The sequence below is a fragment of the Blastomyces gilchristii genome, assembly GCF_000003855.2.
Source record: "Blastomyces gilchristii SLH14081 genomic scaffold supercont1.4, whole genome shotgun sequence".
NCBI classification, from domain to species: domain Eukaryota; kingdom Fungi; phylum Ascomycota; class Eurotiomycetes; order Onygenales; family Ajellomycetaceae; genus Blastomyces; species Blastomyces gilchristii.
In genome coordinates, this window is record NW_003101679.1 from 2,867,737 (window position 1) to 2,890,063 (window position 22,327).

General features: G+C 39.0%; 4 protein-coding genes and 1 pseudogene across 6 annotated transcripts; 2 read left to right on the top strand and 3 right to left on the bottom strand.

Moving 5' to 3' along the window:
- Positions 1-4,914: 4,914 nt before the first annotated feature.
- On the top strand, positions 4,915-9,296 carry BDBG_02926. Of its 2 annotated transcripts, XM_031721023.1 has the most exons (3): positions 5,039-5,220; positions 5,289-7,520; positions 7,584-9,129. In XM_031721023.1, exons 1-3 carry the CDS (start codon positions 5,175-5,177, stop codon positions 8,402-8,404), a joined length of 3,099 nt encoding a protein of 1,032 aa, XP_031577399.1. In that variant the 5' UTR covers positions 5,039-5,174; the 3' UTR covers positions 8,405-9,129. The 2 variants fall into 2 exon arrangements, with proteins under 2 accessions (XP_031577398.1, XP_031577399.1); XM_031721022.1 differs by having other exon boundaries at positions 4,915-5,220; positions 5,289-9,296.
- BDBG_02927 (uncharacterized protein) lies at positions 8,783-12,264 on the bottom strand. The gene is made up of 2 exons (XM_002626704.2): positions 10,658-12,264; positions 8,783-10,593 (listed from the first exon to the last, which is right to left on the bottom strand). Exons 1-2 carry the CDS (start codon positions 11,371-11,373, stop codon positions 9,396-9,398), a joined length of 1,914 nt encoding a protein of 637 aa, XP_002626750.1. The 5' UTR covers positions 11,374-12,264; the 3' UTR covers positions 8,783-9,395.
- An 84-nt stretch (positions 12,265-12,348) lies between these two features.
- BDBG_02928 (mitochondrial chaperone BCS1) lies at positions 12,349-14,273 on the bottom strand. Its single transcript, XM_002626705.2, has 2 exons — positions 14,040-14,273; positions 12,349-13,970 (listed from the first exon to the last, which is right to left on the bottom strand). The coding sequence occupies exons 1-2, from the start codon at positions 14,220-14,222 to the stop codon at positions 12,648-12,650; spliced, it is 1,506 nt and encodes a 501-aa protein (XP_002626751.1). The 5' UTR covers positions 14,223-14,273; the 3' UTR covers positions 12,349-12,647.
- Positions 14,274-15,852: 1,579 nt separating this feature from the next.
- On the top strand, positions 15,853-16,266 carry BDBG_02929 (uncharacterized protein; the record flags this gene model as incomplete). The annotated part of the gene is made up of 1 exon (XM_002626706.1): positions 15,853-16,266. One exon carries the CDS (start codon positions 15,853-15,855, stop codon positions 16,264-16,266), a length of 414 nt encoding a protein of 137 aa, XP_002626752.1.
- Positions 16,267-21,159: 4,893 nt separating this feature from the next.
- Positions 21,160-21,248, bottom strand: BDBG_16691 (annotated as a pseudogene). The gene has a single exon. The product of its transcript is annotated as a tRNA-OTHER (tRNA).
- Between the last annotated feature and the right edge of the window lie 1,079 nt (positions 21,249-22,327).

The following is a 22,327-nucleotide window of genomic DNA, read 5'->3' on the forward strand; positions in this document are numbered from 1 at the left end:
TATAGCAGAGCAGTATGCTAGAAGTTATTAAGAATTCATTATAATGATTCTCATACAGAGTACTTCAGGTTAGAGAAGACTGAGAAGCTTCTAAAATATAAATATATTTAAGACAAGCTTCAGACAGATATTAAAGAGTATATTAAAACTTATAATATCTGTTAAAGAATAAAGATTTCATGATATAAGTAATATAGTAAGTTAGCATCACTGCCTGTTTCAAAAAGCTCATGACAGAATCTATTAATGAATTTCATAGTTAATCTGTCAAAGTTGACAAGAGTCAAAGAATATAACTTGATTTTAATCATTGTTAATTACTTCATGAAGATGACTAGATATATTTCTATTTATAAAAAGATTAAAGTCTCTGAATTGACTGATCTGTTTTTAGATATCATTATTTATAATCACAGTGCTTTAAAATTATTGATAATAGATTAAGAATCTCTCTTCATCAGTAAATACTGATCAGCTTTTTACTATTATCTTATAATAAGATATCTTCTCAGTATCACATTTCATTCACAGATTAATAATCAGACTGAATATCAGAATCAGACACTAGAACAGCATCTTCAAGTATTCTGTTTATATTATTAAAATAATTGACTTAAACATCTTCTAATCACTGAATTTATATATAATAATACAAAGAATACAATCTTAAAGATATCTCTCTTCTATACTTATTATAAATATAATTCTTTATTACTCAGTGACATTGCAGATAATATTCTGAAGAGAAAGATAGATAGTCAGAATATTAGATAGATACAGAGAACAGAGTATCTCTCAGTATTAGAAGTAAAAGCAAGATTGAAACTTTTGAACAAAATTTATAAGAAGATAATAAAAAGCATTCACTGCACTTAGAAGTGATAGATAGAATACTATAATTGAAAACATCTTCTGATGAAGTTCTTGATAGAGAATTAAGTACTACTTTCAGCAAAGAATATCAAGATAATAAGACTATATAAGAAGCTTAGTGAGCAGTGACTAGAATCTTTCTCAGTAATAAGAGTGATAAATAAGCAGATATATGAGTTAAAATTACTTACAGAATTGAAATCAATTCATTCTATTTTTCACATTTTCTATTTAAAGCTCTATAAGTAATACTTTGAAGTGAAGCTGTCTCAGTCAGATAATATTGAGATTGAGAGTAATACTGAATATCTTATGAAGAAAATATTGAATAAGTGAATATATTACAGTAAGTTTCAATATCTTATGAAATGAGAAGAATATCTATCATCAGAGAATTTATAAGAACTGCTTGAGTATTTGAAAAATGCTGAGAAAGAGATTACAAGTTATGAGACAGTTAATAGAGACTGCTCTATTACATATCAAAGATATTGAACAAGAAATATCACTTAAAACTTCTCATTTTTTTCAAAGAATTTTTTAGAGATAATCTCACAGTAATGAGTCAGTATCTTATAGACTTTATAACACTTTTCTTCTATTTTCTCTTAAAGAGTTTTTTAGAAGTTTAATGAGACTATACAAGTATAAAATTTCTGAAGTGATTAGAGAAAAGAAATATTTGAAATTAATAAAAAAGATTAATATTATTAATTCACAGACTGCTGCTATTCTAGTAAGACTGCAGCTCACTGAAAAAGTAAAAAGAAGAAATCTCAGAATTTACTCATTAATAATCACATTCTCACTAAACTTATTCTTTATTATTGAAGTCTTCAGCATCAGTATCTTTATCTATTAGAAAGTTAGTACTGCAGTGCTGCAGAAGAGTATACTGCAGAAGAGTATAAGAGATACTGAAAGTATTAACTTATTAACTTATAAAGCATCTCAGTTATCTATTTCAACTGAAGTGAGATTCTCTTCAATCAGTGATTAATCTCTGTAATACTTTCAATAGTAGTATCAGCTGATCTCTTCTTGAGATCAGTTATTCTGAGATGTTTTTTCATCTCAGAGACTTATGCTTTCATCTCTTTTTATAGATGAGTAAGAGAGATCTTCTCAGTCTTGATAGAATCTATTAATACTTGAAGCTCTGAGACTCTCACTATGTACTGCTTGAGTATCTAGACTTCTTATCAGAGCTGATATAATGTCTTTCTGTGAGATAATACTTACAGAGAGACAGAAGTCATTATTACAGATATAATAGAAATAATAAAAGTGAGAGAAGAAGTAGATATATAAAATCCCTTCTTTCTTCAGCTGCTTAATACAGTATAGATAAGTAGTAGTGCTGATCAGAGACTGCACTGAAGCCTTCTTACAGAGAGAAGATGAAGAAACTGTAGAACTTTACAGACTTAACTCAGCAGTATTCTGAGCAGAGCTTGAGTGTGCTGTGAAAGAGAAACTACAGATTGAGCTTCTCAGAGTCACTGTTTCTGAAATCAAGCTCTCTTCAGATTTCTCTCTGAATGATTACACAGAGTCATACATCACTGTATTAACTGAAAGAGAGAGTGATGTCACAACAGTGATAAGAAGAGCAGGAAACAGATCAGATGCAGACACACTGATCAGTAGAAGAGATAACATCTCACTACAAGACACAGTAACTTTCATCACAGCTGTAAGAGATGTAGAAGAAGAAGAAGATGTGATAATAAAAGTGATACTTCTATAACTTATTAATATCACTGTCTCTGTCTTCAACCTGGCTTTCTTAGTGATCATGAAGATCACAGCTGCATCATGAAGATATTTACTCACTAGAAAATGTCAGAATAAGCTCTTTATTATTCTTTAAGAATAATACTCTCATGCACTCACTGTTACAATTGAGAAGAAAGAAAGAAAAATATTTCATAGAGAAGAGAGATCTTTTCAAAAAAATCCTATCACTACTATTAACTTTATCTCTAAAATATATCACTTTTACAGAGAATTTTATATATAGAACAGAATATAATGAGAGATCTATAAGTTACTTATTAACTACATTTTCTTCATCTTAAATTAATATATAAGAAACTCACTTATCACATGTTTAATTTGAATAAAAATAAGTAAAGAAAGATCTACACAGTCAGCAGAAAAACTCATCTATTTCTTTGTATCATATATAGTATATATACTATTAATCAGTTAGTAATTATTGCTATATAACAAAGATAATTTCTAATCTAGTAAATCTTGAGAGTATAGAGACTATATTCTTAAAGAGAAGAGTATTATCATACTCTCAGTCATGTCAAGACTCTGTTATAATTTTACACAGCTCATTACTTTTATACAGATGATTTCATTTATTCTGCAGACTATCTGAATCAGTTTTCAACTGCTCTATAATATTATTTAAATATATTATAGAAAGATCTGATTGATGAATATAAGAATCTCACTTCTATACAAGATCAGTAGATTACTTTTCCTTGATAGTAAGACACTACTGAGATATTACTTCAGCTATTCTTACTTATGAAATAAGAGCAGATATCTGTTCATTATCTATATAGAATAGCTAGATGCTGGCTTCTTATAAAAGAGATTAGTGATTTATTTTTTCTTCTACTGAAATATATATAAGAGTTACTATGTGTCTTATATAATATTCTTAGTATACTAAGTATTATATCTGTGATATCTCTGTAATAACTCTGTAGTCTACAAGCTCACTATTCAAGCAAGATAATTAAGCTCACTTATATAACTTCTTAAATAACTATCTCTACATGACACTGCTGACTAGTTATCACTTTAATTCCGCCATGTTACACTCAGTCTCAGAACTGAATCACTTAGACACTGAATACTATACAGTACTAATCAGAGAAGTTTAAAAAGAGACTTACTCTTATCTATTATATACTTAAGATCTCATGACTCACTATATCTGTGATAATTCTCAAGAATTTAAAGAAGAAGATCTAGTCTTTCTTAATAATAAATATATAAAAATAAGATATCTTAATAAGAAGTTGAATTATAAGTTTCTAGAACTCTTCATAGTATAAAAATATATTAACACTTAAGTCTATAAGCTATCACTATTCTCATTATACTATATATATAATGTTTTTCATATCTCTCTTCTAAAATCTTACAGAGTTACAGAAATTAATAATAATTATATATCTTCAGAGATTATTCACTCAAAGATAGATAATACAGATGAAGACTATAATATTAATAAGATTTTAGATATAAAACTTACAAGAGAAAACAAAGTTAAGTTTCTCATACATTGACTTAAAAAAGAATCTCAGTTTAATAAGTGAATAAACTCTGCTCATCTTATTAATACTTAATTATATATAGAGATCTTCTATAAGTGCTACTTATATCAGCTACAGTCTTCTTCACTCAGTAATATCATTCTCAGTATATTAGTTAGAATAATTAATTAAGCAGATATACTTCTCTTATTTCAAGTTCAATATCACAGACTATAATAATATTAATACAGTAACTTAATATAATAATCAGCACTGAATCTAGAGCAGAGCTCATCTCACTAGCATATAATTCTAATATATAGTAGGGTCAGAAGTTCTTACTACTGTAATCTCTAGAGCAGAGCATGTCTCACTAGAAATCTCAGAGCAGAGCTTGTCTCACTGACTATAACTAGAGTAGAGCTCATCTCATTAGCAATGAATTCTCATCAGCTGTAACTAGAGCAAGGCTCATCCTGCTAGCAATGAATCACAAATATTAATGTATCACATATGTATATATTTTTAATCACAGAAGGAAGGACCCGCGGTGAAGATGAGAAGGCAGAATATAAGAATCTTAGAGCATAGAGCATGATCAGATAACTCACACAAGCCTCATCACTTCATATCCACTCACTCATCTCTAGCTTAGATAGCTTCTTCCTCTTCTTCTTCTTCTTCTTCAAGATTCAGTTCCAATATGATCTAGTATACTGCTGCTATCCACCCTGGTAAAGTTAATCTTCATCCCGTAACACAGTTTACCAGTGTTGTCCCGAACGGTTATGACGCACGCCAAGACTAAAATCAAAACACGTGACACTCCATTGTTTACTTCCACAAGGACCAGAGCTTCGACTCTCGACTCTGTACCAACATAATGACAGTATAGCCTCAATTATATATCTTAAAGCCCAGTTACTTGTCCAAATATATTAATGCATCGTTTTAATTCCCTCATGACTTTATTCTCTAGGTTACGATAGGACTTGCGGAGGTGGGGAGAGCTGGCCGCTGATGGATGCGGCAGCGAAGGGTGGTCGTGTTGGATTGAATTGGTATGGCAATGGTGATATTATTTGCCCAAATTGGCGTCGTTAAAAACAATAGTATTAATAGCAGCGCAAAAAGTTTCCCAGATCCAAAGGTCCGCTCTTTTCCTCAGAATGACGATGAATTCGGCCGCTTCGCGTTTAAGACCCTCCGCATCCGAAGTCTCCATCACGTCGAGGTGGTGCAATAGGGCGCTGCGTCCTTTGACCTCCACTATACTGCGCCTGGAAAAACATTGGAAGATAACCCCACTGGGAGCTCCGAATCTGAATGGTACCACTGTATCTGGATCAAGTCAGAAAAGCAATTCGGCGGCCAAGGAGGCGCGAGGAGCTTCCGAGTCCGACTCCGAATCCACCCCCGATGATCCAACTTGGGTCCCAGGGGGTGCCGTGCGCAAGCACATTAGACATAAATATTCCGCTCGTACTGGTAGCCGGTCAAGGGTCGTTGTGAGGAGTCCGGAGACGCTGAAGCTACAACCCGGGGAGTTTTCCATTCCCACGCCGTTAATCAAAGGGAAAAAGAGACAATGTCCGGAGATGGAGGAGCCAAATGGAGATGCAAGTGGGGTTGCGGCCATTGCAGACTCCAATGAAGACTCATCAACTCAAAATTCTCGTCGAGGTCCTATGAAACGGAAATTACCTGCTTACGCTGGATGGAATAGCCAGAGGATTTGGAAGGATTCGTGTAATGAATATAACGACCCGTCCTATATTGCCATAGCGCAAGGGATATTCCAAGTTTGGGATACATTTCTCACAATGACAGCTCCGGAAAAGAGTTCTGGTCCCGGAGCACGATCGCTTATGTCGATGGCTCTGGGTACAACTTCTATGTATATTGCGAGCGAACAGGAAGCTGTGGATAATTGTGAGGACAAGAACGAAAAGGTTGATGTTGCAGATCTTATTTTCACAGAGCTAGAAAGCATCTATGGTATATCTAATGCTGGATGGAAACCGCTTAAGTCGCTCGTCCGCCTCCATGGGATTCGTTTGGTCTGCGACGCGATTCGGCACAGATGGATATCCCCTATGATAGCGCGCCAGCTAGTGCTAAACTCGATCGACTCGGTTTCGTATGATGCTGCGCAGGAAATATTATCAGCTTTGCTCTCTGTTACCCAGAGCATCGAAGGCCCTAGACATCTGGACTGTTCTTTGTTTTCGTCCGGAAGTTTTGGTGTATTTCATACATTAGCAACTTATGTCAACAAAGCTAGCCATATAAGCTTCTTTTTTCGCGAGGTTGGGTCTTTATTGCGGGACGGCATCGTGCCAGTTGAATGGATAGTTACGGAGTCCATGAAACCATTCGTGACTCATGCCCTTAGGTCGATATCATGCGAAGACGACGATTGCTCCGCGTCTGTTTTGTTTATTGTGAATACGATTCTTGCGGCTTCTCGATCGAATCCTCGCTGCAGCTTACCAACCTTAGAATTGGCTGCGGACACGGATAAACTACAAAAATGCGATGAAGGAAGATGCAAACTAGATTCTTCACGTCGTAACCTTCCTGAGAACCCAGAGTCAAAAGCTAATGAACATTTATCACTGGCTTTGAACAACAGCATATCGAGTATTTTAGGCATTCTCTGCAGTGCTCACATCGTACGGTTTACAACCCATTCACCCACTTTCGTACCAAGTGCATCTCCAATGCACCACATTTTGGTTAGAGTTTCAGCCATAATACAGCATGATATACTAGACGCGTCCTTCGATCTAGCACAGGATCGCCCAAGATCAGAGCTGCTACGAGTGGGACATATTTTGATGGCAGATTACATTCTTAAATGCAGCTGGGAGGGCGCCAAAAAGGAGGGACAGACAGCCGTCCCTGGAGCAACAAAACTTTTAAGCACTTTCGAATATTTCACTCGTACATTGAAAAGTCGAAAGGACCTCACAGCCAGCCTATCGACTTTTGTGACGCACGTATCGCACAGTTGCGGTCGAGCACTCAGTGAAGATGGATTCACTCAGCTGCAAATCTTTACTGATGCACTCACAGAGGACAACCTACAACCATATCCTGCACTCAAGGCGCTTCTAGGTAAGGTAGCAGTGGACGCGGCACTAAAATTTGCGGAATCTACTCTTCATCCCGATCACCATTCGTGGGCAGCCCACATACAGACCAAAGCGGCGAGATATTCTAATGGGCCCCTAGGACACGACGAAATCATACCCCTAACTCCGTCGTTAGCTCTATCCAAAACTGGTTATATATGGGAAGAGAGCATCGGAGAGTGGATCGCTGCGGCTCCGGCCAGTGGAGCATACAGGAGTCTGCGAGCATGTAAGGCCCAGAACCAATTCCTGCCAAATCCTCCGGATGAGCTGCCAACTTCAAGTGATGCAGATGATGCGACAGCATCTAGAGGCTCCAGCACATTCTCGGCCTGTTCGGAAGGCTATAACTCGAGCATTACTTCATCAGAATTTACCTCTCCATCTTGGTCTCGGAAAAGGAAGCGCGGTGTCAATTCTCCAAACTTGGTATCAGGAAAACACGCGAGAACAACATATTCATCGTCACTAAAAGCACCTCCTCGCCGGCTACGGTCCGGGAAAAGCCGTTCTTGGAGTTTTTACATCGATGAACGTGAGAGCCATGACTCTAACCTATTGATCTTTGATCGATTCAAGCGCTCGAAAATCACGAAGAAGAAACATTATGTCGTTGAACCAAGTATAACGAAAACAAGGCCTTTATGCCAACGAACGGATATCAATCGTTCATTGCTCAACCCTGCAACTATGGAGGTTAGACTCCCAGGGCCACAGACTGCCGACAAGGCGGTTGAAGTTGTCATCGTCCATGACAGAAAGAAATACATAGACACGGAATCGAGCAGTTTTTTGATTCAAGAGGAAAGGGAGAGAATGCTACCAGGCTCTGATCGCAGTGACTATAACCGTGACTATGACCTTAGCGATCACAATGATGACAGTGACGGTGATGACGAAGATGTCCTGGCCAGAGAACCATCTCCCCGTTACCTTTTGCGGCGCAAAAGTCTCTGTACACCCATCGCTAGCAAGCTATTCTCCTGCGCCACTCCTCCGGGAGCACGCCTCCGGACGACACGATCTTCTACCTCGTTACAAAAACAACCCATCCTGCAAGCAGCGGGTTGTAATATTGTTGGTTCGAGTGATGACGAATTGAGTTTCTTTTGATGGTTTTCTGTTCAGTAATGTATATTCTGATTTTTGATTACTATATTTGGATTTCTAGATTCTGAATATGACGGTCGACTACCTGTCGTCCCTGCTGGTAGACAGAATGGAGAAGTGAAGACGCCGATACACCTTGTTCTGATATATTTTTTTGACACGATACCCTTATTGGATTACCTTGCTTCGCACCTTGTTTGTATTTAGCTTCTATTTTCTGGAGTCCGTTGATTGGATTGGTTCAATGAATATGCATATAGATGGTTGGGAAGAGCCAATAACTTTTAGCAGGTTTTTTGTACAGTACCTTAACTTTTACCATGCGAGTCGTTAGGAGGAGAATTTTGGAGGCCACCTCTACTACCGCCGGCCGTTTCGTTTCTGATCTTAAGTATATGAATTCTTCAGCTATCGCTGAGGTTATGCCTTTTTTTTCATGAAGGTGTAATCTGCACCTGGAAGTCAACTGAGTGATTTGGCACTCACTCATATTTCACTCATCAAGTCATTTAAGTGGGCTTTGGCTAGTTTCTACGTGTGCGTGTATCAATCATGTTCTCTAGCTGCGCATTAAGTGCTTGTGCTGCGGCCCTGTCCCTCCAGCATTTGTGTGAAAACAGTATGAGAAAAGAAAAGTGAAGCTGTAGGGGAGGTGGGACGGCGTAAGGGGGTGCGTATGTACGACCAATGGAATGCAAAATATTGTAGAAGTGAAAGGCAAAAATGTGCATAAATAAAGGGGGAAATATATATATATAAAAAATAGGTAGCAAAATAGAACAAAGCGCCCTCCAGCTTCCCAGGCTCGTTTGATAGAAACATAAGTAAAGCTCATGAATGAAGCCCAGCTACCCTACAAATTGTCGCCAGTAGAAATAATATTATCATATCCCAGTCCCATTTGTGATTACAGGTTTTATCGGGTGTTTGATACACTCCTGAATCATGCTCCGGAACTCCTATCTGAAAAACGCCTCGTAATTTCTTCCCTGGGCTAAAATTTCTCGCTAGTAAAGCACCGTGTCAACCTAACCAGGAACCATGCAATAAACTTCACTGCGACAGTAAGGCCCCAGACCATAGCTTTTAATCCCCAGAGTATCAGCTTCAGCACGGATCTCGCGATACCGGGTAATTCCTCTCCTTCGTGAGATCCGCTGCTATACCGTCCGTAGTTTTCAAGGTCGATCTCCTCAACCACAACCGGGATATTTTTATTCTTACTTTTTTTCACTCTTGTCTTCTTCTCGGATGAGTAAAACGACGACCTTCTCCAAAACGCAAAACTCGTCTTGCGTTTGGGGGAGGAATGAATTTGTGACATCAGTTTAGCTTCTTGCTCCGCCTCATCACGCTCCGCTTGCGTCGCGATTAGCTTGCCGTTGAAACGTGGTTGTGAGGAAGTTGCCGAAGGTGCCCCCGGGGGTGCCACATCATATGGGTCAGGGAATTCTCCTTTGCTCACAGCTGCTTCAAAGCTCATACCACCCAGGATGTTTCTAATATATTGATCCGTCGCTGCCATGATGAGGATTGAGGCAACTAAGGAGTCTATGCAATATAAGGCTGGGATTGTGGAAGATATTGTACCCGCTGCAATTGATAGATTCATTGTCTCCAAGTCTAGAGCTACCAATGGAGTGTCCTTAGTCGAGTCTCGGCCTGGGATTGTGACAAGGATTGATGGAGGATGGCCTAGCTCTGCGCTATCTGTTGTGGAGGCGGAAACCGTGAGGTGTAATATTTGGCCCCGTTTATTTATGATAGGGTATCCTTGGCGTTGGACCTCATTTTGCTGGTCGTCACTTGGATGATTAAACAAAGCCTGATGCTGAACGTCGTACCGACCATGGACCCCATTCCACTCCAGTATACAAGTCTCCTGTGCTTCTGCCCGCCTAACAGCATCGTCCTCCACTTCCATTGCGTCGGTTGGAGCTAGTTGGTGTTGCCTTGATAAGCTCAAGGCCTGATCTCTGGCCAAGATCCCCGCCAACATAGGAAAAACAACCGTAATAAAACCAGCACCATTAGGCCTGTTAATTTCCGTGCTGTTGAGCATAACAATGGGAGACTTGGTATGCTCTCTGGTTGGGTGAGATCTTTGAATGTCCACGTCACCCATTGTGTTAGTTTTGAGTGTATATAGCGTCGCAGATTGGTTTCCAAATGTGTATGTGAGATGGTCCACTCTGTAGGATCGTTGATTAGCAGAGGGCTACAAGGTGAATTTTGCAAGATTGGATGTCAACTCACTTGGAAAGGCGCAAGTAAAATGTTCCAAGTTCAGGCTGCGGCCCTTCTCCATTTGCAGCCTCCCATAGACGTGTGAGTTGCTCGGACGACGAAAGCTTCACAGCTGTGGCTAGTTGGGTGGACTCGCGCATCGTGTGAGGAAAAGCAGATTGTTGAGAGGCCACACTGGGGCTGTAGTCAGATCTTGAGATAACTTCCCGTGGAAGATCGTTAGGCGCCGAACGTTGGGGATAGTAACGTTGCTGATTCAAAGGCAGGTTGGGATCGTAACGAGGAAATATTGACCTCATTGGCATTGCTGGTGAAGTAGGTGATTTGGACGGTGAGTTAAGCATGGTAACCTCAATTTGGACAGGAGATCCAGATCGAATAGGCTCCGGTGAAGCGGACCCGGGAGGTGGAGATTTGCCATTATTGGACCCGTTTGGGGATTCTGCAACTCTCGCTTCTTCTCCTGGTTTCGCACGGAGGGTGGGGGAATTTGACCTCACAATATGAACAGGCGGGGGAGGTGTTAGAGTGGTCTTATTTGTGTCCTCGATAATTTGAAGAATGACGGCTTCGGTTTGGGAAGATTCTTTCTCGTTTCCCAAGATTGGTGAGACCACTGGAGACTTCGTAGCGCGGCGTCGATGGCCTTTTCTGAATGGATTACCATTTGGTCTATTTTGCGGCTGCACCTGAGGGAAGAGCTGAAACTGGGTTTGGCTCGCCATTCTTGCCCTCAATTATTGAAAGCGAAGGCCAGGCCAACAGCGATGTGCAACGAGTTGGCAGTAGAAAGAAACTCACAGCCTGTAAGTTTCGCAGGGCTTTGGGGACGTCTTTACTTGAGCGAGAGTTGTGAGAGCCCAAGGATAAGTAAGGGAAGGCCCATACGCCAGAGGGCGAAACGAGGATAACGATCCAAGCTTGGGCTGGCCAGCATAACAAGAGGAAGAATAAAAATGATTAAAGTGGAGGGGAAGATAGAATATTAAAATGGAGAGGAAAGTCCGCCTTCAGTGGAAACGACATTTTTTTCAATGCATAGCAGAGGTCCTCCACAAAAAGCGGCTGATCAATAGGAAAAGCTCAATGCAGGATGTAGAGGAAAAAACCCTTGCGTTCTCCTGCCATTGCGCCGAGCGCAATAGTTTGACGCCTAGCATGAAGGAAGGATAGGTGGAATCTATCCGCACACCAGCCCTGGGGACCAGTGGGACGGGATTGGATGGATGTTAAATCCCATCACCAACATAAAATTGCTTTTTCGGGTTCAAGTTCCTGGCGCTTTGCAGGAAGAACCAAGCTAGAGCAAAGAATCGGTGAGACTAAGTATTGTTCAACAGTATTCGAAGGCCGCATCACGTTCGTCAGACCTCGAGGAAGAGATCTCGAGATACCTGCTGCTGAACGTGAGGTCAAGATGATTGGAGGCTATCCCTGAAAGTACATCAACTGTTCGGCGCTTCGAAGTTCGAAAGAGTGACTCTGACCAGGGGCTGCGAAGCTGGTGGTTGGTGTCCTTTTCTTGGCACTGCCCGACTGGAAAAGTAGTGGCTTTAGCAGAAACGCTAAAGGAGCGCGGCGCAAAGGGCGCGGTTGCTATTGGGCAGGAGAGCTTTGACGAGGCTGTTGTTGAGATCGTGACGTCGGTTAGTTACTAAAATAGGAAAATATATATCACGTGATGGTGTTACATGACCGCGCGAAGATAGTCCTCCAATAATACGAACGATTGGGTGGGATGGTGCAGGCTGATCACATCGCTGCAAGAATCGTTATGCGCCGGACAGGCACATCCTTCAGAGGTGCAGTGAGGCCTGGTATCAATTCCTATTCGCTTCGTCAATAGCCCAACCGACGCCAGAGAAGGTGGAGACTCAGATGCAATAGTTGAGAATATCTGGATAGGAGGGAGATATTGGTCAAAACCTCCGGAAAATAGATTAATGGATCTGGAGTAAATAGTGTACAAATTCGTTCCCCGCTATCTAGGGAATTAAAGCTATTCCTCCGACACAAGGCCTTCTGCCATCCTGATAGCACCTTCCATGTCACCCTTGTTGTATAAAAAGAGCCCTTGCAGGGCTGCAGCACTTGTGGCACTTTCCGCTGGAATTTTGTGGCCATTCTCATCCTCTATAATACCCAACTTATAAAGCTTTTCCAAAAACTGAGTCTGATAGAAACCCGTCTTGTCAAAATCGCCGTAAAACCGCTCCCAGAGTTGTGCCACTTGATACCTTGTAGCTTCGCCAAGTCTGACGGTCATATCCACACGGCCCGGTCGGACGAGAGCCTCGTCAAGCCGCTCAATGTGGTTTGTCGTCAAAAAAATTATGCGTTCTTCAGCACTAGCCACGCCATCAAGCGCATTAAGGAGGCCTGAAAATGTCACATTGGCTCCCCTATATCCATCGGCGTCGGACTGCACGCGCCGGTTCCCGAAGGCGGCATCTACATCTTCCAATAGTACCAGGGTGCGGGAAGGTATGATGGTGAGAAGGTGGTTCAGGCGATCGTCGGTCAGACCTCTCTCGCTCAAGTTGAGGATGGCAATGTCGTAATCCAGCTCGCCCGCGAGTGCTTGAATAAATGAGCTCTTGCCGCTGCCCGGTGGACCATGAAGGAGATAACCCCGTCTATAAGGAATGCCGCGATCATAGTACCAGGATCCACTCTCGAGAAAATCCTTCACATCATCCACAATCCGTTCTTTAACCCCCTTATCCAAAATAACGGATTCCAACGGCCTTTTGCGCCGAGATTGGCCAAACTGCCTCCACTCGGTGCCCCAGGAATTGTATATTACAGTTTTCCCTTCTTGCGACCGCGCAGCGTACTCGTGGGCCTCCTTAAATAAGTCTTCAAAAACATGACGTTGAGAATAGAGCGTAGTTAGGGTAACCGTTTCCCACGGTCGTCCGGTTTGGTGGTCTCTTGATTTGGCTTCTCGCACGCGATTGACGAAGATAAAAGCGTTTTTATACCGGAGAACATGTTTGCCAGGTCCAGGTATAAGTGCAAATTGTGTATGCATCGCGCCATTGGGATGTTCTACTTTCTGCGTCTGGATCGACAATTGTCGCATTCCTGGTGTGAGTCTCCGCAGGAGGGAATCGACGAAGCCGGATTTTTGGGCGGTCGGTGCTCTTTGAAGTTGCGACCGTTGATATAAGGTCATCCAATGTAGAAACCAGCCGTACGAGTCATCCTTGATATTTATTTCCACTTCGACAAGCATGCGCCTACGGAGGAGAACAGCTCCACGTCTAATCCCCCGCTGGGCAAGTGTCAGGCCGGCCCCAAGGCCTGCAAGACCAAAACCCTATCAGTACCATATCCATGTTAGCCTATAGAAGAACGATATCCACGCTACTCGATTGGTATAACATACTGCTGTAAAGAAAGGGTTGCTCGCGAGCTGCGAAAAGAGCCCTTCATTTGAATTCAGCTGTGGGAGCTGTCTTTGGGCTCTCGCCTGGACAATCAAGTCATTTTGATTTGTTGGTTGGGCCAGCGCCTGCCCCGTAGCTTCCATTCCAGTGGAAATGCCTTGATCAGCATCTTTGCCCGACATATGTTCGAATCATTATGGGGCTCAATATGAAAACTGTTCTGTCTGACAAAACCAAATTAAGTAAACCTCAAAAAAAAATTGGTATCGGCGAACTGAAGGCACTAACCCAAAATAAGGCTTGGGCTTGGCATCTCAGGAACCCTAATTGGCCAATTTCAACGTCTCCCATATTTCCGCTGTGGCGATGCGCCAAAGACTTAGGTTAGGGCATGCGATTTTGGTGCTCCTTTGTTTTTTTTACCTTTTGCTTTTTTCTTTAAGCAAGCTGGACCACCCCGAGTGGACACCAGATTCTACGTTCCAAAATTTTGAAATGCACCTATGTATAATTGTGAGGGACAATGGGAGCTGATCTGGGTCTGAAGAGTTCCCAACATGCTTCTTCATTTCCATCTATTTCATCCTTTGTAACCCCTATGGAGATCAATCCGCAGCTCTTTGCCATCCCTGGTCACGCAATCATCTCAATCACCCTACCACCTCGGTTGCGTACAACTGCGGATGGAGCGGTGAGGCCGATGCCCTGACACAAAAATGAGAACCAACCTTTTTAGGCGCAAAGGAGGCCACAAAAATGAAAGTCGTTCAATATAGATTTTGTGCATCAAGTTCCCGAGCATGCTAATCGTTCCCTGGCGATACATTGAAGGGACTCTTTTTCCGATGCAACCTAGGCCGCAATTACAGGAGAAGGCCCCCCATTCTTGTATGCGGCTATTTTCTGTATAGTGATCGTGTTTTTATCTACGGTCTATAGCTCCAGATATTGAAGAAGCTGTTTCCGTTGCACTTCCTCACCTTACTAGCTAATTTTAAATTGAATTGCCGATCGGGTAAAGACATTAGTGGGAGAAAACATATGTAATGTTCGTCACTGTCTAATCTTCTGGTTGAATTGACGGCGGCCATGGATCTATGTATGAAATGATTAACAGAGAAATAGATATTCACGGATCTTAGCATAGTAAATTCCATACTTTGATTTTGCATTGAGCCATCACGACCCTGGGTGCTTTATTCATTTTACGCCTACCGAACGCAATTGGCCGGACCAGGTATATTACTCTTAAATCCACAGAACTTTGGTGCCTTCTGGAAATAGTATTTTTCATTGACGGAGGGTGTAGTATCCACCACCTAACAACGGTTTGAGAAGTGTCGGGTCCCCGGCATTCTTTACTAGTATTATTCTTGTTGGACGCGAATTTATCGAATGCTCTCATAACATTGATGAATAGAATTACGATGCTAAAACAAAAAGCGGTACGAAAGACTGTGTGCCTATTGTGCTCTGTATTGAGAGGTATATAATCATATAAAGTGAATAATCCGCACAAGTGCCCGAAGAACAGGAATGAGGGATAGATTCATAACGCTGTCTCTAATTTCTTTGTGTTGCTTTGATGTCGCGTACAACATCCTCATCACATACAACTGAGCGACGTAGCTCCGACACAGCCAGAAGGCCAGGCGTCAAAGTATCCATGTATCCATGTTCTATGGAGAGACTCATCTGGTTCCCAGAAGAAGGCTAGCTGGTTACAGGGCAGGGGGACGACTGCGCTTTTGAAGAGTGGCAAGTTGAATTTCGCACAGCACACTGAGCAGCAGATGATAGCCGTAGAAGGAAATGACAGAGGAGTGCTCAACCAGGGAACAGAGGGATCAACACAAGTTTCTATTCCGAAGTAGCCGCGAGAGGCCCAGTGACGACGATTCCGACACGAACAGAACATCAGTGGCGTCAGTTCAACAGGGGGAAGAAGTGTTATATGAGATCGACCCGCGAGCGTTGAAAAAGCTACCAGAGCGTCTTCAGAACAATTATCGTCAGCTATTTCAGGAGGGAGTCGAGAGGCTGACTCTGAAGAACCCGAACTTCAAATACCGCCCATACGACTATATGGACCATTGGCCGCAGGGAACTTTTGAGCCAGAAGAAGAGGAGCAACCAAGAAATATAAAAAGACAATATCCGAGGAAGCATAACTTATTGCAGGAATTGGGGATTATACATGTTCCGCAGTCGCAGTTCACCGACTAGAGGGGTCAATTACGCGTCATGACACCGGATCGATCGCCTTTCGAGGACTCATCTCGACGAGACCCAGAAGAATACAAAAAAAGTGCTGAACATAGCGGAAAAAGGAAATTCAAAATAGCCCATCCGAAGCAACAAAATGATAGATAGGGCTTCAGCAGTGCTGTTTGGTACAGCATCAGAGAAAGGTGGATTACCGAAGATGGAGGAGCTGTGTCCTGTCAAGGGAAAGTAGATAGCCATTTTCAGGCGTGGAGAAGTTCAAACCATGTATTCAGCTACCAGCCACATGGGAAATGGCGACGAAGAACACCACAATGTGGGATATGCAAGCGAATCCTGGTTTAGAGGAAGTTGTTGCACCAAGTGCTCATATGTTTTGGGGTTAGTTGTTACTCCAGTGAGGAGATAGCCGTTCCAACCGACTGGCCGGATATTGGGATATTAGGATACCATATAAATAGAGCTGAAGTCTTAAATACTCCTCATAATTTTCTCCGAGTAGTTTCTGTCGCCAGTTGAACAAAGCCGGCAGTCACGGTGTTTTCAATGCTGAACGATGCCCTTGTCATCATCAAAGCTTGATGCGCTAGGCTGCTTTTAGCCTAGACTGCAATTTGCTGGGCCTTTCCCACTTCAAGAAAAAAAGTGACAACATCAGTTGACGCCAAAAGTGTCAGGTCACGTGATCTGGCTTACTAATCCTTCCACCATATAACTTTCCACAAGCTAGCAACCTTTCAATCACACAAGCTTTACACCTTTCACAGATTATGAGACTTGTTTTGTGCAAAATCACTGCCAATTCAGAATTCCTTGTCAATATACTCATTATTTAAACTACTGCTTCATTCAATACACTCATCAGAAGTTAAAATCATCTTATTCTATCAGTATTGATGTGTTTGAGATCTTGATAATCAATAATACTACTACTCACTTAAAAAAGAGACTTGCAGAAAACATATCACATTTGTAAAAAAGCAAGAAAAGAGAACAATATTGACAAGGATTTAATAAATAAATATTAAGATAGCAGATTCAATACAATCTCACTTATATACATATTCACAATCTTGTATTCTTTTCACTGAATCAGTTGCAGTTAATGATGATAATTCTTTACACTTATACTCTGTCAGTGAACATTCTTCTGAAGTCTTTGAAAGCTTCATTGATAAAAGCTTCATTATCAAAACACTCTCTTAATTTGAAGCTGATTTGAATACAGCTTCTGACACAGTCAGACTGATCTCTCAATCTACTTAACAGCTTGATAAAGCTGATTCTCTTGATAAGAATAATAAACACTCAGATGTCTATTATTCAGATGAGATAATATCAGATCAACAGATAAAGTATCTCAAGATAATACTTGAAATGAATAAGAGAAAGCAAAGAGTTCTAGAACTTGAACTATAACTGAAAAAACTCTGTCAACAGAGATTCTCTACAGATTGATCACAGAATGTTAATAATCATTCTATCACTATATTCACAGCCTGTATAGTCACATGAAATTCTAATCTCAGTGAAAGGTTGAAATTCAATCTTTATAAACTGAATAGCTGTGTTGATAAGACAATCTCTCAATTCAAGAAAGATGTCAAGAATACTGTGAGATTAAACAGTCTATCTGACATATTCAATTATATTATATAAAGTATCTTCATGAAATTGAAACTGGTTGATGCACAGTGTTAATATATAATAGAGAAATGACAGACTCAGAACTCTCTATAAAGAGATAATAAATGAGCATTATTCTGAGATATCAGAAACCGGTGACTCTACACATTCATCTCAAACTTCTTGAGTGTAGGTGTCAGATCATGTTTCTTCAAGTATGATGAAAATTGAATTGCTTATACTCTATGAAATGCAATTGAATAGAAATACTCTGTTCTTAAAACACAGTTACACTGTGAGACAGTTCTGAAATTCATGTCTCTTGATAATATATAGATCATCAATCTACACACATTCTTTGATAAGTTCTGATCTGCTATTATGAAATTGAAGATGTTGAATGCTTCTCTCTCAGATACATAAATATTTAATATCTTCTACTCAGTTCTACTCAACAATTGAAGAAATTACATTCAGAAGAAGATAGAGAAGATACAGGATTTTAAATTCACAGCTGTGATATTGAATGTTAATCTTCTTATGAAGGAAATCTGTTCATGACTTGATTCTTCAAAAGATAAAAAGAATCTATAGAATATAGATTCTGCAGCTAACTCAGTTATAACAGCTATAACAGCTACAACAGCTACAACAGTCACACTGACTATCAGCAACAATACATTGAATCCGGCCTGTGAAGACTGTACTGAATATGATCATGACAGTATATAAGAGAGCTTCTGAAATTATTGAGAATTAGAAAATTCACCTACATATTCTGAATATGAGAGATCTTACTTTGACACCTGTTAATTGATCAATTCAGACAGTACTTCAGATAATTGAAGAATAAACAATACTGTAAGAATAAAGAAATTCAAAGAAAAGAAGAAAAAGAACAATAGTAAGAATAGAACTCAACTATTTATTACAGATAAATCAGAGATCTATCAGATGATAAATCTCACAGAGATTATTAATATATCAGCCTGTTTCATGAAATCTTATAAGAATTCTCTCACTATATGAGATAGTGGCACTGAATGCTACATAGTAAGTGATAGATCACAATTTTTAGAACTTATAGCAATCAATGATTCAACAGTTCAAGTGACTAATAAGATCATTATAAAGATTCAGAGTGTCAGCACTGTATTCATCTCAGTGAGTGAAAGATTAATAGAATTCAATTATATATACTATATATCAGAACTATTCACAAATCTGATCTCTGCTGAGCTTATGAAATGTCAGAGCTATATTCACTACAATATACAAGTTAATACTGAAAACTACTTTGAGTTTCTGTTATCTATTAACAGTGATATCTTCTACATTAATCTGTTCTATAATAATATTTACATTCTATCTGACAGCTCACTGACATTTTATGAGATAATGAACAACTTAATGTATAAAGCAGTGATATATATAACTGTTCTGAAATCAAAGATAATCTCAACAGATTACAATCTGAATACTGAGTCTTTGAGATCTTTCAACTGTGAGAAGATTGAACAGTTAATCAACTCTAAGAATTCAGATACTGATTTCTTTATTATTTTATCTTTATCTTGATTATCTGCAGTTCTTCTGAAATAGCTTCTGATAGATGAGTAATATCATCAACTTAATCATATCAGTGAAAATAGTATATTAAAAATAATCAGAGACTTATGATTTAATATTATTATTATCAGTCTGAAGAAATTATCATTCTGTGTCATATATATTAAGTCTAAATAGAAACACACTTTCTACAAGAATTTCACACCATGTTGTATCATCTGCAAGGCCTTGAAGATTTAAGTGAATATATTCAGTGATGATGAGACTCTTGAAACTGAGAATGATATATCATCTTATACTGGCAAGAAGCTTGTAATAATGATAATAAATAATGTCATCTGTATAAGATAAATATTTCTATTGAAATACAAGAATGAGATGTTGAGATATCTACAGATCTTCAATCAATTTATTAAGAATCTGCTGAGATGTAGCATTGCAATCATTTACTCAGATTATAAAGAATTGAATTCAAATACAGTCATGATATACATGCTCAGTGAAGATATAAAATAAGAGCTGACTTCTCTCTATACTTTATAGTAAGATGAAGTATCTGAATAATTAATCAGTTTGATCATTGAGAAGTTCTGATCACTATTAATAGACTCTTCAGCTCTGAAAAAGATGTGAGATGAGATAGTTATTACAGTCACAGAGCTGCTTAATCTTATATCAATCTTAACAATATTGTATAAGAGCTCTGAAAATACAAAGTCAATTACACTGTATAAGATCTGACTTGAAGCTCTATCTTCTACACATGACATTTACTGATGAGATTGCAAAGTATTCTTGAAAATAGTTTTCAAGCTTATCAATAAGATGACTTCCTGTTTCAAAGAGTTGATTTTTATAAGATATGATAATTTTATTAATTATAGATTGATGAACCTCTTCAACAGATATTTATATATATCAAAAGACATCATCTTTCAGAAGAATCTTCATCTTGTCAATTCATTAATACTGACTACAACACACAACTCAAAGATTCTACTTAATACAGCTTATAAAGCAGCTGCAGTAATTTCTTTGATAATATCAGATTTACTCACTACAGTCTGTCAAGAGACTGCAGTGATTTCTGATTTATCAATTAATAATCTATTCATTGATAAGGAAATTCAACCTGAGTGTTCATTATTTCTTATACTCACTAATAATTAGTGAATTGACTATGATATCTTTATAAGAATATCTATCTTTTTAGTACAGAATACACTGAACTTCTCAGAACTCACAGTTGAATTTAATAACTCTCTGATATTTACAAGAGATATCACTATAGTGAGAGAATCAACAATGAGAAAATCTTCAGTAAGAGATAGTCTTAAAGATTTATTCACTGATTCTAAGATCACTGCACTTCTGATTCTGAAAAATCTCACACATATCAAAGCTTTTATTATTATTATTATTATTATTATTATTCTTCCATTATACTCATATGCAAGCGGAGCTTATGATGAGTCCTTGCGTGATGTTAAATACAGGTCAAGTGTTGATTATACAGGAGGAAATACAGGTGTTGAGACCACGCCAAGATAACAAGAACATAGGAAAATACAAAGAAGTGACAATTAGATACATGCGATAATAACTTCCCAGCCCAGGAACATAGAGCAATTCATTGAAGCGATTTGTACACCTCTGTATTTATTAGGAACCTGAGGTGCTTGAGTTCCGGATTTAATGTATCCCCTGCGGGTTTCGAACCCACGCGCCTTGGTTTCCCACGCCAAGGTGCTACCGGGTGGCCGCATTAACCATTCGGCCACCGGGGCTCAAAGCTTTTATGAAATAAAAGTATTATTACAAGGCCTGTATTAAAGAGATCAACTGTTTGAAACAGATAAAGATCTGATAACTGATTGAGAGAATATCATAAATAAGTGTTCTCTGCAGTTAATAAGTATTTGATAAAAAGTTCAATAATATAAGTAATGTTATCTGCTATAAGATTCACTGAGTTATCTGCAGAAATCTTTAATAGAAGAGAGTTAATTACTCAAGAATCTTTGCATCTGTTATCTCTGTATTCATCTTATAAGCTCTTATAGCAATCTCAGTATCTCAGAAATGATATGTTCTGCAGATTGATATAGTGATCACTTTTTTAAATGCTCAACTGCCTGCTGATGAACAGATATATATGAATCAATTCACAGAATTTCATGAAGACTGTGATGATCTTGTATATAAGTTAATACAGAGACTCTACAGTCTTAAGCAAGCAGCACTCTTATAATATGAGAAGCTGTAAAAGATACTATTATACTTAGACTTCTGTATCAGTTTCTATGATACTGAACTATTTATTCATGATGAAAGACAGATTTATATAATTATCTACATGAATAATATCTGTCTCTACAGTCTGAAAATCAAAGATCTGAACTGAGTCAGAGCTGAAATCACTGCTAATTATGAGATTAAGAATGTAGAAGATTTCAATCACTATTTAGAAATAAAGATTGATAGAGATTTAACTTTATTAATATTATTTCAATCTCTCTTTATAAGAAATCTTCTGAAGAAGTTCTTAATGAATGACTATCATTCTATATTCACTTCTATGAAGAAGAACATCAATTTCATAAATAATAATAAGAAACTGATTATATACACAGCAGAATTTATTCTATGATTCTATCAATTCAGTATCAGATCTCTGCAATATCTGACATTTAATACACATTCTGATATGAGCTTCATCACAGAATTTCTTGAACAATTCAGCTCTCAGCCTATATCAAAGAACTGAGCTGTATATAAGTATATACTTCAATATCTACAGAGTTCAATCAATGAGAGTATAATCTATCACAGAGATGCTGAAATTGAATCTGTAGCATATGCAGAT